The following is an 18,412-nucleotide window of genomic DNA, read 5'->3' as shown; positions in this document are numbered from 1 at the left end:
GGAGGAAAACAATTCGACGCTAAAGCAGAATCTTAATCTGAGTGCGCGCGTCAAGGTGACGCACCTTGGGGTTGGCTCATGGGCTGCAAACTTTTGGAAACTAACTATTTGTATGTTGTAAGTGTTTTAGATTATTCTGACTACTCTCCCACTCAACTTGGATATGGATATCGATGGGCAAAACATTGCACCGAATGGGGACTCCAAACCGCGCAGTAGCTCCAGGATATTCTCATCCCCTTGGCGCTCAGTATCGGAGACATCCGTGCGGGGTGATCGCACGGACAACGTGAGCAGGAGGTTGATGTCTCTCGTGAACCCACATCACCTACGGGCCTCAAGTAACCAGAACTCCAAAATGACAGACTTCGGGGGATCTCAGACTTCCACAGGGACCACCTCCACAACCAGATGTGGTTCGAACATTTATGATGATAAGTACTCGGGTGAAATGCCGAGAACTCCATCACCAGACATAGACGAACAGGCTGATGGCATGGACAATACCTTCTTGAATAGAAGACTCAGTACAATGCTCCAACCCGGAGTCAATAAATTCTCCCTGCGAATGTTTGGTAGTGCTAAAGGAGTGGCCGCGGAGCAACAGCGGGTAAAATCTTTCGACGTGTGGATAATTCACCCTTACAGCGACTTCAGGTAATTCGGGTGGCAGAGGTCACGAAGGAGAATTTAGTTTGGAGACATCGGTGTAATAAATGAGTACTCATAAAATCTGGAAGAGGAGTATCATGCTCTACCTCTTTAGGTTAACATCAGTAGGAGTTAGGAGTATGGTCCTATTAAAGGTTACATTGTAAATTGAGTTGGCATATATGTTATTGTACAGTATAGTGAGTCCTGAACCTCAAGTAAATGACAGATCAAAATAATTTACATTGGATTTTACATTCACTCAGTATATTAAGTCTTAGAACAATTGGCAGGTAGGCTTAGATCATATGGGACCAATGTGGTTGCCAAAATAAGAAAAAGGTCCTTCATTGTGAGCCTACACTCATTAGGTAATCTGCACATGTTCAAATTAGGCCTACAAGTTCAGAAATGTGAGGCTTGGCACATACATTTGATTTTCAAACTATCAGATGGGAACTCAGCTGCTTACTCAAAGGAAATATTTGGGCTTTAGTTCAGTGCCCAGTTAATGACAACTAGCCTTTACAAATAGTCAAGCCACAAACAGTTGGGCGTCCACATATAACCGAGGTTGAGAGGTTGTGCAGGTGTCCTTCTCCTGGTCACCATTTCCTACTTCATCAAGGTGATCCCTCCATAACAGCGCTGGTTATTGCTAGGCCCACTGGTCAAAGCCAACCAATTTTCGGAAGTGTCAAGTGAGATTGAGTAATATGGGTTGGTGTTAGTACACCCACTTCAGAGTGAACTAAGTGGATGAACAGATTGTGCTTGTGTGTCAGGAAAGATGATCTGGATTAATGATGTTTATGAGTCCTTGTGTCTGGCCAATCCATGGACGATAAACACTCCAGTCCAGTGGTATGTGTTATTGAAAAGGACGAGGTGTTGTGCATCATGAAACACTGAACAGTGAATTTGAAAGCTTTTTTAATTGGTTTCATGTGGCGTAAATTCTGGCTCATAATCCAAATCAAAGCATGAAATCTAACCAGAGCTGTGAACTCACGGATACAGTGTTGCTAGTCTGCCTGTCAAAAAAGAGACCTGTGTTTTACAATTAAGGTTCATGTCAGTTAGTGATTCGTTTTTATGTTAAATCGACTAATATTTTCTAAAGCAAATTGTGATATATGTTAAGCATAACATGCCAAATCAATTAATAAAAAGTAAAATAGTTTAAATTCTGGGTATATATTATATTAAGTATTATATAATATATTCTGGGTTTATTGTCACTCATGTACATCTTTATATACGTACAGCTTAAACAAATAAATATTTGTAATGTTCCACAGGATGTCTGGCCTAATTAGACTTGAGGTAAACTCATGTTCCAGAGAGGGTCACTGTTCACAGCAACTAACGTAACTGTATAGGGGAAAAAATACAATGGAAAGTAATTTCAAACCACAGCACTGTTCAAACTGATGAGTTCATGGCGATACATTGTCAGTCTTTATCTGTCTATCATCCACACCCATATAGACACACAAACATATGCACACACACACACACACACACACACACACACACAAATACATTTACATTACAATAGGTCACAGGTTACAAATGGCCTTTAAGTTCTAAAACAGTAGTTATCATCACATTTTCAATTTTCAGTTATGAGCAATGAACAAACATTGAATTAAAATCGATGCAGGAAGCATTGACTTGAACTGCAAATGCAAATTTGAAAATGGATAATTATGTCACCAGTGCAAGGCTCTGTCAACTTTATTGTGTATGTTTATGGTATTTAGCAGATGCTTTTGCCAAAGTGAACATGCACATGGGTTGGTTACACGATTTGTCCTTTAAAATATTTCACGTGGCTGTGTATAAAAGCCTCTTCTAATGTACAATATAAGGATCAGCAGGTCAGAACGGGGCTCTCCAGCACTGCAAGGGACTACAACACATTTATAATGAATGGTCTCGGTTTGGGACACATGACAGAATATTCTGTTTCAGGAATGCGGTCTTCCGGAACTTACGATCAGTCATTGAGACGTGGTGGGCCGCCCTGACCTACTCTCAGTAATGCAATGAGCTGTCATGTCAGGGGCTGAGGTCTTGCTTGCACATTGCACTCAATCGGCATGTGAGGGTTGCCAGATTCCATCAGACACATTCCTGTGGAATACGTTTTCAGGGGAATTCTCTTTCTGTTAGCTTAGTAACTTTTTATTAAATAATAATAATAATAAAAATAATAATAATCATCAAGTTCAAGTTCAAGTTACTTTATTTGTACCCAGAGGTAGATTTTGTTTGCAGTATAGAGTCCTCATACACACACACATATGGGGAACAAAAGAGACACATATCACACATCATTCAACTTAAGACAGTGGGAGTTAAGAAATGGCAAATTAAATAAAAATTAAATTAAATTAATTACAGGTCTAGACTATACTTAGATATTGATGTGAACTAAAATACGAATAGTAAAAATGAAGAAAGAAAAAAAAAACTTGAACTTGAACTTGAGAGACTTCAGACTTGAGAGAACTTGAAAATGAGAATTCATAAGATGATAAGGAGATAAACACAACACATACAAACCTACCTGTGGGTAAATGTTTTTAATTGCTGATTGTAATGAATGAAGATGTGGAATCTGGAATTGTATCTCAAGTATTTCTACTGCTCAGCTGGGATCCTTCTGTATTTATAACATATTTCAGTGTATATGTGTTTTCATTACTTATGTTTTTCATTAATTAATGTTTTAGTATTTATGCCTTATTTTCTTTTAAATGTATAACATGCACCGGTATTGGGAGCATATTGAATGGTAACACTGCACTATAAACAATACAGTGATTAATTTATTGATTATGCATGCAGTTTGCATCATTAAAGATGCTTGTATGGGTTGTGGAGAACTAGACTACACAAGCAGTAAGTAAGCATTGACTGCGTGGCTTGAGTTTATTAAGCTAAAAGTTGTATATGTGCCACAGATGGTTTAGGTGCTTGCATGGTGTATGGGAAAGAGCAGTGATTTCACATAGAGGTACAGTCAAAGATTCTACTGACTTCTGGATCTCTTTTCCTGATGATGTCCGTTCCTCTAACAGGTTCTACTGGGACCTGGTGATGCTGTTCTTGATGATGGGGAACCTAATCATCCTGCCGTGGGGCATCACCTTCTTTGAGGACCAGAACACGATACCATGGATCACGTTTAACATGGCCTCCGACACGCTCTTCCTCCTTGACCTGGCCCTCAACTTCCGCACAGGTGTACTGGAAAACGACAATGATCAGATCATTTTGGATCCAACGGTAAAATCTGAAATCAGACGTGCAGCTAAATGCTGGTAAACAGTGTTTGTAGACAAGAGGTGCTCATTTTATTTGCATTGTGTCGTTTTGTGTTGGGTATGGTACTTATTTTCATGATCTGAGAATCAGAATTATTATTATTAATATGTGTGGAAAACAACCAGTGGAACACATATCATAATGATTATTCCAACCAATTATTCTACTCAAGAAAAGGTGGTTTGTGCTTAGAGATGAAAGGCATATTAAAGTAAGACTATATTACTCAGAAGGAGCCATAAAGGATTTTTGAAGCTTGTACACACTACGTGTTAGAGCAGGACAACAATATGATAAGCTTTAAGCTACTATGCATTTTGAACAGAGAAGCGCATGGGTAAATTTGTACAGGATTTGAGTAAATGATGACGAGGCATCTGGGCTCTCAGGTGATCCGGAGTCGTTACCTGCGCGGCTGGTTCATGGTGGACTTAATCTCGTCCATCCCAGTGGACTACTTCTTCCTAGTGGTGGACCTGCAGTCTCGGCTGGAGTCGTCAGACGTGTACCGCACAGCCCGGGCACTGCGCATCGTCCGCTTCACCAAAATCCTGAGCCTGCTGCGCCTGCTCCGGCTCTCCAGACTCATCCGCTACATCCACCAGTGGGAGGAGGTGAGGAAGAAGGAGAGGAGAGGAGAGGAGAGGAGGGAAGGGGAGGGAGGAAAAAGATGAGAAATGGATGAAGGAGAGAGAGGTCAAGGATGAATGAAGATGCATGTAGGACTTACAGTGTACTTTAGTTTAGGTGTATACTAGGAAGAAGGAGAGGAGAGGAGGGAAGGGAAGGGGAGGGAGGAAAAAGATGAGAAAAGGATGAAGGAGAGAGAGGTCAAGGATGAATGAAGACAAATATTGAACTTACAGTGTACTTTAGTTTACTTAGGATACTATGAAGAAGGAAAGGAAAAGTTGAGAGAAGGATGGCGGAGAGAGAGGTCAAAGATGAATGAAGACACATGTAGGACTTACAGTGTACTTTAGAATACTTAAGTGTACGTTGTGTACTTAGTGTACGAAAAGTTGGACAAGGACAAAGCGGTCAAGGACAAACAAAGACCCCCGTTTACATTTGTTTTGCGTCCTAAGTGATCAGATCACAAGAGGTCAGCCGAGACACATGGCCTTTTACATATGTATTGGCTGTAGCTGGCCATTTGTTTTTAGATTCACCTCCAGCCAACATCACATTCATTAGAATTCCCATTGTTCAGCACGCATCTGAACGCATCATTGTTTACACCACAACACATGTAGGCACAGGTGTCTCAGACCACGTCAGCAAGTGGTGGGATCGCAATATGTCTTGGTTGTTAAATGCTTGTAATTGGATCATGCATCACACATTTTTACAACAAACAAATGTAAACAGGGTCAAGGACTCATGGAGAACGTACGATCAGTCATTGAGACGTGCTGGTCTGCCTCACCCTGACCTACTCTCAGTAGAGCAATGAGCTGTCATGTCAGGGGCTGAGGTCTCGGGCTTGCACATTGCACTCAATCGGCCTGTGAGGGTTGCCAGATTCCATCAGACACACTCCTCTGCTATAGGATACGTTTTCAGGGGAATTAGAGCAATGGGCTGTGATGTCAGAGGCTGAGGTCTCATGTGTGAACACTACACCCAGACTGTGTGTGAGGGTTGCCAGATTCCAGCACCCTCTTCTTTACCTTCTCTTTTGCACTTTGTCTTACTGAATGGATTCAGTACTTAGTGCTTACTCCAATGACTTCTTCTGTACAGATGGTTTAGGGTTATTCCTTATTTAAGTAGTTTTGGATAAAAGCATCTGCCAAATCAGTGAAATGTGAATGGAGAAAAGAAAGTGAGGGATTGGATAGAGGATAAAGGCATGCAAATATCTTGGATGAGTTGAGGGAGAAAGAGAGAGAGAGAGAAAAAGGGATGTGATAGTCTGTGACCTTGGTTTCTGGCTTGTGTGTCGCCCAGATTTTCCATATGACCTATGACCTCGCGGCTGCGGTGGTGCGGATTGTAAACCTGATTGGAATGATGCTGCTGCTGTGCCACTGGGATGGCTGCCTGCAGTTCATGGTGCCCATGCTGCAGGACTTCCCGCCCGACTGCTGGGTCGCCAAAAACAACATGGTGGTGAGTTGGACATGAGTACATGTGTGCTGTATAGTGTATTAGTTACGGCCATGGAAAGCACTTTCTAAGATAAGAAATACCTCATTCTTGCCGTAGGAAATTTGACTGCCACAACAGCACCGTCCTGTGCATGTAAACAAACAAACATGAAAGTAAAACAAGTTAGAAAAAAGAAAAAAAGATATGTCTCATCAGTCATCAGCCAAAGAGGGGAAGCGTTACCGATATATAGTCTGATAGCCACTTTCCATCTTTACTTTCCCATTACTTTCCAGTCTGTCACAGAGGGTTACCACCAAAATCCATTCATTCCATTAGTAACATCAATTTGACTTATTTAATTTCTCTTCTCTGTGCTTCAATCACTAAGCATTCCAGTTGGCAGCTACAGTACTCTTATGCCGTCTTCATGGCCATGAGCCACATGCTGTGCATTGGGTACGGGATGCAGGCTCCTGTGAGCCAGACAGACGTCTGGCTGACCATGTTAAGCATGATCGTCGGTGCTACCTGTTATGCCATGTTTCTGGGCACCGCTACCAACCTGGTGCAATCTCTGGACTCTTCCCGCCGACAGTACCAGGATAAGGTAAGGTTGCCAAGACACATTACAAACTCTCATTCTATACAGACACGATTAAACACTTACTATTTATAAGTAATAATGTTAGGTTTAATGCTAGTAACAATGCACAGCTACAAAATAGAGTAATAATGCTAGGTTTGACCAATACACACAACCCACATTTCTGTATTAATCTGTCAGGAAGTAGGTGAAGATTTTGTGCGTGTTTGGGAAGCGTGCATGCATAATGAATGACTCAGCAGATACCCTTGCCTCCTCAGCATGACATGATGAGAAATCTACTTATAGTGTTATTAAAAGGATTAATCTATTTGCTTCAGCACACATGCATTGAAATTACCTGTGTGATATTAGCTCAATACGATGACACATAATGTTATCTTTCCACTTTTTGGCACGTGTATCTGAGATGGCATTTTGTGTTTTTTTTTTAATCTTCAGTATAAGCAAGTGGAACAGTACATGTCATTCCACAAGCTTCCTGCTGACTTGCGACAGAAGATCCACGATTATTATGAAAACCGCTTCCAGGGCAAGATGTTTGATGAGGAGAACATCTTAGAAGAGCTCAGTGATCCACTCAAAGAGGTCCCTCACATGCATTTCATTTGGCTTAACCATCAGTGCATTTCAACCTGCATTATTATGCTCTTCTCCTTGATAATCTCTCCCTGTCTGACTCCTTCAAATGGTTTCCCTTTTCTAATTAATGTTATCTAGCCTCTGAGTCTTTCTCTGTATTTCTGAGTTATCTGAGTATTTCTCATCACATACTGCACTACTACTGTCATGTTCTCTGTGGCTGTGCTCAATTTGTTTATAGGTGCATCTAAAAAAAATGAATATAGTGGAAAAGTCAGTTGCCCTGCCCAGACTGAGAGATTAAATGCTAAGGAAACCATTGCCAGTACTTAAATTAATTGGCTGATTAGGTCTTCTCAGGTCAATATTTCTGTATTATAAATTTTTTATTGTAATATTTTGAGATACTGGATTTTTGATTTCCATGAGCTGTAAACTGTAATCATCAAGATTAGAATAATCAAGATTAAAACATAAAAAAGGACTGAAATATTCCATTTCATGTGTAATGATCTGGATGATAAAAATGTAACTTTAAAAATACATTATGAAAAAAATAACTTTTCCATGATATTCAATTGTTTTGGGATGCACCGATGCCTAGTTAGGTGATAAATAAGTATTGTTTTTGTCTTTCCTGGGTTATCCATGAGATTTATTTAATCCGTGTCGATTTTGTCCATATTTATTTGTGTCCAAACAGGAGATAAAGGGCTACAATTGCCGTGAGCTGGTGGCCAACATGCCATTCTTCGCTAACATTGACCCCCATTTCGTGACCGTTGTGCTGAGCAAATTGTGCTTTGAGGTGTTTCTCCCAGGCGACGTCATCATACGGGAAGGCACGCTTGGCCGTAAAATGTACTTCATACAACACGGCTGTGTTACGGTCATCACCAGTGACAAGAAGGAAAAGCAGCTCGTTGACGGCTCATACTTTGGGGGTATGCTCCTTTTTTGGGTTGGATCTAAGGTTTTGGGAACTTGCACTGAGCTTAATTTTTTTACTTAAGCTAGGGTTTCAACTCATTTGTCTCCATAGACCCTTGTGTTTTCCATAGACCCTTGTGTCACTAACAGAATGCAATAGTGTAAAATGTTGCAGAATATCTCATCCCAGGTTGTCAAAGCATCATCCATAGAATTCTTTATGGGAATGCCTTGATTCATTCACTTGGAACATTTCTTTCTGCATGTTTGATACAACATCTCTCCTATAAATCCTATATAATGCTCATCCTAAAAAATCCCTCCCTCTCTCTGTCCTCCTCTCAGAGATCTGTTTATTAACTCGTGGGCGGCGCACGGCCAGTGTGAAGGCAGAAACATACTGCCGCCTCTACTCCCTGAGTGTGGAGAGCTTCAACGAGGTCCTGGAAGAGCATCCTCTCATACGCAGAGCTTTCGAGAGCATCGCAATGGAGCGTATAGACCGACCAGACATTTCTATCACGGCACCAGAGAAACAGAAAGAGAGTTAAAGACACTGAGAGAGAGAGAGTAGAGTGAGGAGGGATGCAGTGATGAAGACCCACATGGATATCTGGGAAGTCTGAGATAGAACTATGCGGTTGAGGAAATTCCTTCATTGAAACTTCTACTACTTCTACTACTTGGCTGTACCTCAACATTAGGTTTGAACTGTACAGTATTCAGATGATAATCATAAGCCCTGCACCAAAACCTGATGTCCAGTTTTCACTAAATGTGGGGCACGCATATCAGTTCACAACATTCTCCTGACTGAATGTTGGGAACTGATATGCATGTGTTACGAACCAAAGTAACATAAAGAGGGAAGGCACACACGAATTGCCTTGCAGGGTACAAAAATATATTTATTATCAAAACTTAAAGATTACAGTAACGACAAACAATCTAGGGTATTCAAACGAAAATCAAAAAGCAAGCGGGTTCTCAGGAGAGGCAGCCAGACAGCAGCGATATGGCAAAGGCCTCTAACAACGGGACGGACGGACGGAAGTGATGGGGACGACCGGATCCTAAAGGCCTCTCTCCAAGCAGGGTTAGGTTGGCCTTAAATAGCATTGCACCCCTGGGTGCAGGTGTAGCCATTACACTTGGGCACGAACTTGAAGGCCTGAAAAACAAGGAGAGTGATGACAACAAGGGGGTGCCAAAACGCACATCAAAACGGAGGGACCATAAACATCCCAAAAATAACCCGCTGTAACAGCATGCATGTTTTGAATGAATCATTAGATTGGACTAATTTCTAGAAAAGTCAATCACAGACATATCATGAAACGCTGCCATTTTCCAATGGACTGTACATGGATGTATACTCTCCTTTCCTTCAATATGGAACAGTCTCTAGGATATTAGCATGGTCATAGTGACCTCTAGTGACAAATATATGTAAAACAACTGCTTTTCTTTCACAGGTTTGACTTCCAAAAAACTGATATTTGTTGTTAATAGGAAAAAAAACAGCTATGAAAATGCACATTATCATAAGGCAGCTATATCATTTTTCAGGACTTACTTCGATGTTGAAAATATTCCTAGATGAAGTTACTTGATCTCAAGGCACAACGGTAAATTTACAACACTTTATGAAAATAGACAGTAGAATAGTGTGCATATGACTGTACCAAACAGGCAGATATTAAGCCTCCTCACTATGCTGGAGCTAGCACTTTTATCCAATGTGTCATAGGCCTATAGAGTCAATCAACATGTTATAATGCTACTCAACAATGTCTGCTTGTGTCATATTATGAGAGTAGGTCTAACTATTAACACATCAAACACAGACCATATACAAGTGTGTGTACATTTTCAGGTGATTAAAGGGCAAATCAATGTGTTTTGTGCTTACATGTGTGTGTGCTGAGGTTGTATGTCTCAAAGGCACAGACTAGGCAGAGGATCCTGCAATAAGGAGGACCAATACATTTCTATCAAACACCAGCACAAGGCTGTAGTATACATACTAGGGATGTAAGAGGTCATCAGATAACCTGGACATATCCCCTGAAGATGACAGTAATGCTGTCAACATGGTCTAAGCTAGCCTATTTGACAGAGCTTTCATGTAAGATTTGAAGGAATGTAGCCTATTCACATAACCTTCTTTTGGACAACCTTAACCTTTGGACAACCTTTGATAGACAAGAAGACAGTTATCCAATCCTCTTATTCAATGAATATGCATTAATCATGAGAGGGGTGGACCCCAACAGAGCTTCTGCATGGCCATCATTACAACCATAGACATATGATTACAACTAGTTCACAACACAAGTCATCAAAACAGTCAAACCACTTCCCGGTCAGGAAAGGATCACTTCCGTTACACATTTTGTAACTACAAATTTCCAGCGGCCGAAGGATTTGGAATCCCCACGGTAGGAATTTACACGAATATATTGTATATCTTCTTATGTTTCTGTCCGATAACAAACACTACATGCTGCATAATGAATCCGTTATTGTTTAATGTAGTATATGCGGCTAGCTAGTTAAATAGCCAACGTTAGCGCTCCCTGTCACCCAAAGTCGCCATGTATGAAAGTGAATATGGAGGTCACCACAGGACAACACTTTTTAAATTAACGTTGGGTCACTCAGGAGTTTGTTGGTGACAATTTTAACATTTCGTCATGCTGATATCAGTTGTTAAATTTTCTTAATTATCGGACATTGTGTTCTTCACATTGGCATTTTGTAAGGGGGCATCTTATGTCACCATGCTAGCTAGTTGTGCTAGCTTGTTGGGTAAATGAATTACCTTGGCATTCAATTTCATCGTGCTCGATGATGATTAATGTAACGTTAAAATAAAGACCTCTTGGAGATAACACCGTACATAATGTTTGTTAATGTTATGTTTGACGACCCTCCTTGAAATTACTTCCAAATATCACTTGCTACCCAACAACATTGTATTGTTTATTTGAATCCTCAAATTATCATTTTACATTTTCATGTAACAAGTAGGCCAACTTTACCAAAAACATTAAGTTACTTGGCCTGTTTACTCTAACGTTAGTGCATAGCTTAACTAGTAGGAATGTATGCAACATACATAATCTGAAGTAGGCAAATTCAGTAGGCTGTAACAATGTCTGTAACTTAAAGATGGTAACATAAGTGAAAATGAATAGAGTGTTGGTAGGAATTTTGCCTGGATGAGGGGTAAAGGAGTCTGAAAAGTAACCAGGTTTTATGTTATCAAACAGTGACGAATCACGTGACCATGGTCTTCACAGGGTTTTGCATGTGGAATAAGCGATATATATTTTAACCAAGTGCCTTTGACTTATTTTCAAGCGAATACTTCAAAGACACTTTCTATTTACATATGCTTGCTAATTTCTAAGCGTTTTTTTTTTACTTCAGGTAAGGATGCTGACCTTGTCGCGCATCCTGGTCAGCGGTGCTGCACGCGTTCCAGCTGCTGCAGCAGTTGCTGCCAGTCAGAGTGGAGCAACAACTATCACGCGCTTCAACAGCACCGCTGCTCAGCAGCAGGTAAGTAGTGCACGTGAAGTCGGTGCCTTATGTAAAAGAGGCAAAAGTTTTCTTCAGCACCAAAACCTAGTTCTAACCACATGACTGCGTTGCACTATGCTTTTAAAACCCAAAGCAATAAAGCACATTACAGTTAACATATTTTCCTGTGTATAAATGCTAAAAATGAAACATTTAATAGACATCTGAAGAGACATTCAGGGAAAAAAATAAAACACACAAACAATAAACTCTCACAAACCTAAAATGAAATCAATAATGTTTTTTTACTGGCAGTTGAGCTAATTTAGCCTAAACAAGATTTCTGAGATCCAACTTTTATGTGGTTATAACCAATTTCTATATATTTAGGAAAAGCCCAAGAAGACAAAGTTTGGCCCTTTGGCTGACGAAGACAGAATCTTCACCAATTTGTATGGCAGGCATGACTGGAGGTAGGACTCTAAAGCACATTGTGGTATAGCATATATATCGCATGACAACAACCATGTCCACAACAAATGGAACTAGAACAGGATGGCATATGGATATGGAATGCCCCTTATTGTAATCTGCACACAGGCTTTTGATATGCCAGTGTTATGAAACAACTTAAATAAGTTTTCCTGAGGGGGGGGAACTAAAGATTATCCTGTGATACTCCTCTATGCCATGGTCATCTTTGTGCAACATTTGATGGTGATGTCGTTTCCAGGCTGAAGGGAGCACTAAGCCGTGGAGACTGGTACAAGACCAAAGAGATCCTGCTGAAGGGCGTGGACTGGATCCTCAACGAGGTCAAGACCTCAGGCCTGCGGGGCCGAGGAGGTGCTGGCTTCCCCACCGGCATGAAATGGGGCTTCATGAACAAACCCAGCGATGGCAGGTCTGCATGCAACTCAAGATCTCAGCTCATGACAGAAACACACACACCTTGTTTGCGCACATTCACTCGCTAAGAAACAATACATGCTCATCTTGTTAAGTCACTGTCATCTTAACTAAAGCAATCACTGACCACTGTTTTATACAACTCTCTCGTTATCCACAAATTCACAAACGCACCTAGACAGATCCAACACATACTTATTTTTCAACTTCCTCTTTGGCTTCCCTTCCATCCTTCAGGCCCAAGTACCTGGTGGTGAATGCGGACGAGGGTGAGCCTGGCACCTGCAAAGACAGGGAGATCATGCGCCACGACCCCCACAAGCTGGTGGAGGGCTGCCTGGTGGCTGGCAGGGCCATGGGCGCCCGCGCTGCCTACATCTACATCCGCGGAGAGTTCTACAATGAGTCCTCCAACCTGCAGGTGAGCAAGATGACACATTTCCTCCAGTGCCAAGACCACCGTCATACAATTTGTTGACAGTACTGACAGTATGTAAGAATCTTGATTCAGGGTATTTTACTTTGTTGTGCCCCTTTCACTGCTTTTGTTTAACCCATTTACTCCTAAAATGCCTGCTAAAAATGCCTATAGAATCCTATGGCATTCTAGACTAAATAACCTTATTTCCTGAGCGTTTTCTGAAAACATACTAAAAATTGTCAACGTCTACCAAAATGTAATATCTAAGCCTCTGTAGCACCTAGAAACATGAAATAAAAAGCATGCTGCGCTACACAGCATCCAGCGGGAGGGTCAATGTTGCGCTACGCAGCATCCAGCGGGAGGGTCAATGTTGCGTCATGCAGCATCCAACGCGAATGGGGCTAGAGTGGCTGAGACACAAACAGGACCGCTGGAAAATGTTAATTCCTGCTCTTCATTTCCTCTCTCTCTTTTCTCTTGGTGTTCTGCCTTTTCTCCCATCCTCCCACCCTCCATGTTAATCTTCACAGGTGGCCATCAACGAGGCCTATGCTGCTGGTCTAATCGGCAAAAACGCCTGTGACTCCGGCTACGACTTTGATGTGTTTGTGATGCGCGGGGCTGGTGCCTACATCTGTGGGGAAGAGACCGCTCTCATCGAGTCCATTGAAGGCAAACAGGGCAAGCCGCGACTAAAGCCTCCCTTCCCTGCTGACGTTGGTAAGGACTCGTAGGATGTTCGTACGAGGCATGGTAGGTTTAAACCAGCCTCATTGCATTTTGTGTGTTTAGTCCTTCTGACCAGGGGTATTGAACAACAGGCAGTACATTTACGAGTTCATTAACCAGTTGAGGAGTACGGTTAGAATTAGAATGTTTAGAATGTTCCGCAAACCGAAAGAGATTTTCCCCAGAACCTTTATATGGCTCTGATTTTCCCCATAGACTGTATCAAGAACACTGAAACTATAGATCGTTTGCACAGAATTCTAGAAGGAACCAGAAAAATAATTCACATTCACAGGTTGAAGCAGTGTGCAGATAGAAAGTTATTATGAGAGAGCATTGCTCTCACTTACATGAGCTACATAAGCTCTATACTAGATGATCCCTGGTGACTAAAGAATAGAGCATTCAGTAGGATTCTGTTTGGAAGAGTTCACATATATCTGCATTTTTCCATGTATTTTCAAATGTGCACATCTCAAAGATATTTAATAAGAACAAATCCCCTTCTCAGTGGTTTCAGCCATTTATGTTTTCTGCTACATACACAAGTGAGGCCTGGGGTAGCGTAAGTGTAAAAAAGATTAATCAGGATCATGATATTTAATGTGAACTGTTTCTCTTCTGGCGCAGGTGTGTTTGGTTGCCCAACGACTGTCGCCAACGTAGAAACCGTGTCGGTGGCGCCCACTATTTGCCGTCGCGGTGGCTCGTGGTTTGTAGGCCTGGGTCGTGAGAGGAATTCGGGGACGAAGCTTTTCAACATCTCCGGACACGTGAACACTCCGTGCACAGTGGAGGAGGAGATGTCTATCCCGCTAAAGGAGCTTATTGAGAGGCATGCAGGTACTTAGATCTGCCACTACTTAGATTTAATTAGTACATTAAAAGGTAAAGTTGACTGATATTTAGCAAATTTATCCAAATCAAAGCAGACTCACAACGGCGGGAATTGAACCCAGGTCGACTGATTGTCAGTCGATGTCATTTATCCATGTATTTGTGCATGATTTTACATGTTTTAGGTGTAGTGTTGTTCTGTGTGCACCAGACTTAAGTACTCTGCTGACATTGCAACATTCTTGGTGCAAAAGTGTGTGTATCAGTTGTATGTGTGTGTGTTTCAGCTGTAAATAAAGGATCATGCATTAACATTGACAGATGTTAATGATTTCATGGATAATAACTTCTATGATAATAATCACTGGTATTAGGTGGTACCACATTTTTGTAAAAGGTAGATGAATAAGTTGATATTAGTGTGTAAATACATTTGTAATGGTTGGTTAGCTCACTGTCATTCCTCCCGTCCTCTAGGTGGCGTACGTGGAGGATGGGATAACCTGCTGTGTGTGATCCCTGGTGGCTCGTCCACTCCCCTCATTCCCCGTCATGTCTGTGATGATGTGCTCATGGACTTCGACGGCCTCATCCAGGCTCAGACTGGCCTGGGCACAGCTGCCCTCATTGTCATGGACAAGTCTGTGAGTGTCTGTCTCATTGACTGGACACATACACACACACACACACACACACACACACACACACACACAGACATATACACACACAAACACGTTGTACTTAGTGATTCTGTTCACCTGATATGTGGTAACCGAACCAAAGTCATTAACTCAAGCACTGACCTCATTAACACTTCAGGTTTATTAACATAGACCAATGTCTGTGAAAGCATGGATGTTGTTGCTTCCTGAACTTAACATTATTAAGAAATAATGATGTTAGTCAGCCATGTTGGCTGTATAGTAAACAGAAAATCGGCTTGAAAACAGAACATTTTACTCACTGCACTCCATAGTTTTTATAGCCTTTAGTCCATAGTTTTTATAGTCATTGTTTTAGATACATAAGTCTCAACAGCATCAGAACATATGAAATAGTCTTGAACATTAATGATGCCATTTTTTTTTTTAAAGGATAATTCCGGTATTTAGCACTTTGAGTCCCTTTTTTGGTTTGTTTTGGATGAACTAGAGTGGTGGACACCGAAATTTGGTCGCCTTTACTGCTTCAGAGTGGCTGCCTACAGGCATGCACAAACATGTCCTTAAAACAACCCTTAACGTTCGTTTTCAAAACTGTGTTCTTTGATTATTAAAATCAAGTATATCGGTGCATTGTATGATTTCCAGCAGTGTTATTTGCTATTGTGGAACTATTTTTTTCAGACACCTCACAACCGCGTATAAACTTCCGCTCAATATTTGAGCTTGAAGCATAGATGGTGGCGCAGTAATATCAACGTGCAATGAGTCTTCTAACAGAAATCAATGGGATTTTACAAAATGCCCAATAAAACCCGTCAGAAACTGTATTTAGCTATGCTACTTGTTTTGGAACATCAACGAACACCACTAACCACTCGGTGAGTTGCACAGTTTTGAAAACGAATGTTTAGGGTTGTTTTAAGTTGTTTGTGCATGCCTGTAGGCAGCCACTCTGAAGTAGTCAAAGGCGATTCAAAACAAGTCAGAAAAGTCGAGACAGGACCCATCGTCAAAATGTCGGTGTCCACCACTCTAGTTCATCCAAAACAAACAAGAAAAGGGACTCAAAGTGCTAAATATAGGAATTATCCTTTAAAGGCACACTATGCAGGTTTTTTAGCTTAATATGCAAGTTTTTTAGCTTCATTTACCTTAATTTACCAGCTTCAGAGTCATTGGAATGGTTATATGACTTTTTTCGGGTTGAATGGTGGCCGTCTCGCTTCCCCCTAGCGCCTGTGAGCGGAAAAACCACCCTTGCAACTGTGGGCCAGCGGGCCGACGGCCTCAGTGTCAGGAAGTATAACGAGTGTAACGAATTGCTTTACTGCATTCAAATACACATACACGCCAGGCACCGGATAGAAAGAGGTAGCGATGGAGTTTCTCAGACATTCGTCATGACAGAGCAAGCGAAAAATAAGCAAAAACCGAAAAAAAAACAGTAAGGAAATTGCCAATACTGCATAGTTTACCTTTAAGTATATTGGGGCTTTTGCCTCTATTGCCTTTGCCTTTATTCCCCCCCCCCCCTATTTTTATAACTAAGTGTCCTGACTTGTTGTTCTGTGTGACCACAGACAGACGTCATCAGAGCGATTGCTCGCCTGATTGAGTTCTACAAGCACGAGAGCTGTGGCCAGTGCACACCGTGCAGAGAAGGTAAGAGAAAGATAATGTATCTTTTCATTTCAAAGCACCTTTCAAGACACCCAGAATGAGGTGTACACTAGTAAAAGCATATGTATGTGTGTTTTCATGTGCGTGTGTGTGTTTCTTTTCAAGTTATAATATATCAATATTAATAATAATAATAATAATAATAATATATTATAATAGTGGTCTCTGTTGTGTTTGTCTATTTGGAATATATCTCCTTGTTCTTTGCCTGACTTTGCTGTTGGTCTCCCATGGCGCAGGTGTGGACTGGATGAATAACATGATGTGGAGGTTTGTGAAGGGCGATGCCCGTGAGGCAGAAATCGACATGATCTGGGAGATCAGCAAGCAGATCGAGGGTCACACCATCTGCGCCTTGGGTGACGGTGCCGCCTGGCCTGTGCAGGTATTATTGGATGTTTGAGATACTGTATGCATCACACAGGTAGATGATTATGTGTTAACGAGAGTTAAATGGCCAAAACACGGCATTAAGTAGAAATGGTATAATACATTTTATAGTGGGTTAGTTATGGTCAAGTTGTCATGATACACACACATACATACATCTCAGAAAAAAAATATCTTCATTATAACTTACAAACCAATATGTTTCCTTTTTCTCACCAGGGCTTGATCCGTCACTTTCGCCCAGTCATGGAGAGCCGCATCGCAGAATTCAAACAGAAGCAGCAGGCCAGGGCTTAAATCACATCAAGAATGGACACAAGTGGACGCACATCTCACAATTAGTTATTGTTATTTAACATGAATTTCATGTCCCACCTTGGTGACCCACCGTGCTGCCTCCTTTCTTCGCCTTGTCTGTAGGCAATCGCCCCAGAGTTCAAAGAACCTTAAAAGTAGATATTTAGAATGCTCGGATCGTGGGTGATTACCTCCACCATGCCAACCTATCCATGCCAACCCGTTATGACATCACTCAAAGCCTTTGACTCTTCCATGAATGAATACATGTATGAGTCGAGCTCATCCTGTGTCTGTATTCAAACATTTCTGTGTATTTTTAAAGATATGGAATTATTCTACAATTCATAAAGTCATACAAGTCGAAACTAAAGTCTTGTTTTCTGTGTTAGTGATTAAGGTTTGGTTGGGGTTGGGACTAGATCCCACTGGTGCAGGAGCCACTGAGGCATGTGTTTCTTCATATAAAGTGAATATGCACAATTACATACAGTTTATGGCTTTCATAGGATCATAATAGAATACACTTTATCGTCATGTCAGGCATGACTTAGGTCTCACCAATAAAATGGACAAAACATACAATATACAAAATGCCATTAAACAGTGTTTATTCACACAACATATCCACAGGATAATTACTTCTAAATACAAATACGCTAAAATGCTAATGGCTGACAACGTGCAAAGCCAGGCAATGAGTAAAGAGTGCATGAACTAAAGCTTTTGGGTGGCATGGTATGCTATTGAGGA

General features: G+C 41.3%; 3 protein-coding genes across 3 annotated transcripts in view; 2 read left to right on the top strand and 1 right to left on the bottom strand.

Moving 5' to 3' along the window:
- The window catches only part of LOC143140458 (ras-related protein Rab-25-like), a 230,825-nt gene that overhangs the window by 209,181 nt on the left and 3,232 nt on the right, over positions 1-18,412 (bottom strand). The gene's annotated exons all lie outside the window — the stretch shown is intronic.
- hcn3 (hyperpolarization activated cyclic nucleotide-gated potassium channel 3) lies at positions 164-8,859 on the top strand. Its single transcript, XM_076301709.1, has 8 exons — positions 164-657; positions 3,741-3,948; positions 4,377-4,601; positions 5,941-6,102; positions 6,473-6,691; positions 7,130-7,276; positions 7,974-8,214; positions 8,546-8,859. The coding sequence occupies exons 1-8, from the start codon at positions 164-166 to the stop codon at positions 8,749-8,751; spliced, it is 1,902 nt and encodes a 633-aa protein (XP_076157824.1). The 3' UTR covers positions 8,752-8,859.
- On the top strand, positions 10,569-18,032 carry ndufv1 (NADH:ubiquinone oxidoreductase core subunit V1). Its single transcript, XM_076301368.1, has 11 exons — positions 10,569-10,641; positions 11,636-11,767; positions 12,119-12,201; positions 12,462-12,632; positions 12,875-13,058; positions 13,592-13,781; positions 14,421-14,633; positions 15,105-15,271; positions 16,873-16,954; positions 17,212-17,357; positions 17,582-18,032. Exons 2-11 carry the CDS (start codon positions 11,642-11,644, stop codon positions 17,657-17,659), a joined length of 1,440 nt encoding a protein of 479 aa, XP_076157483.1. The 5' UTR covers positions 10,569-10,641; positions 11,636-11,641; the 3' UTR covers positions 17,660-18,032.

Source organism: Alosa pseudoharengus, unplaced genomic scaffold, assembly GCF_046254945.1.
Source record: "Alosa pseudoharengus isolate Yale_2024_CS ecotype anadromous, Long Island Sound unplaced genomic scaffold, YU_APseudo_1.1 YU_APseudo_1.1_scf_23, whole genome shotgun sequence".
Lineage (NCBI taxonomy): Eukaryota > Metazoa > Chordata > Actinopteri > Clupeiformes > Clupeidae > Alosa > Alosa pseudoharengus.
The sequence above is the reverse complement of the archived record's forward strand: the minus strand, read 5'-3'. Positions and strand labels throughout refer to the sequence as shown.

What these genes read in the sequence shown, in the direction of transcription:
- ndufv1 (XM_076301368.1), top strand. Translation starts at nt 11,642, where the DNA reads ATGCTGACCTTGTCGCGCATCCTGGTCAGCGGTGCTGCACGCGTTCCA. An exon ending in TATGGCAGGCATGACTGGAG is followed by an intron (nt 12,202 to 12,461) that starts GTAGGACTCTAA and finishes TGTCGTTTCCAG; the next exon opens with GCTGAAGGGAGCACTAAGCC. An exon ending in GTGCCGCCTGGCCTGTGCAG is followed by an intron (nt 17,358 to 17,581) that starts GTATTATTGGAT and finishes TTTTCTCACCAG; the next exon opens with GGCTTGATCCGTCACTTTCG.
- hcn3 (XM_076301709.1), top strand. Translation starts at nt 164, where the DNA reads ATGGATATCGATGGGCAAAACATTGCACCGAATGGGGACTCCAAACCG. An exon ending in ACATCCACCAGTGGGAGGAG is followed by an intron (nt 4,602 to 5,940) that starts GTGAGGAAGAAG and finishes TGTGTCGCCCAG; the next exon opens with ATTTTCCATATGACCTATGA. An exon ending in GCCGACAGTACCAGGATAAG is followed by an intron (nt 6,692 to 7,129) that starts GTAAGGTTGCCA and finishes TTTAATCTTCAG; the next exon opens with TATAAGCAAGTGGAACAGTA.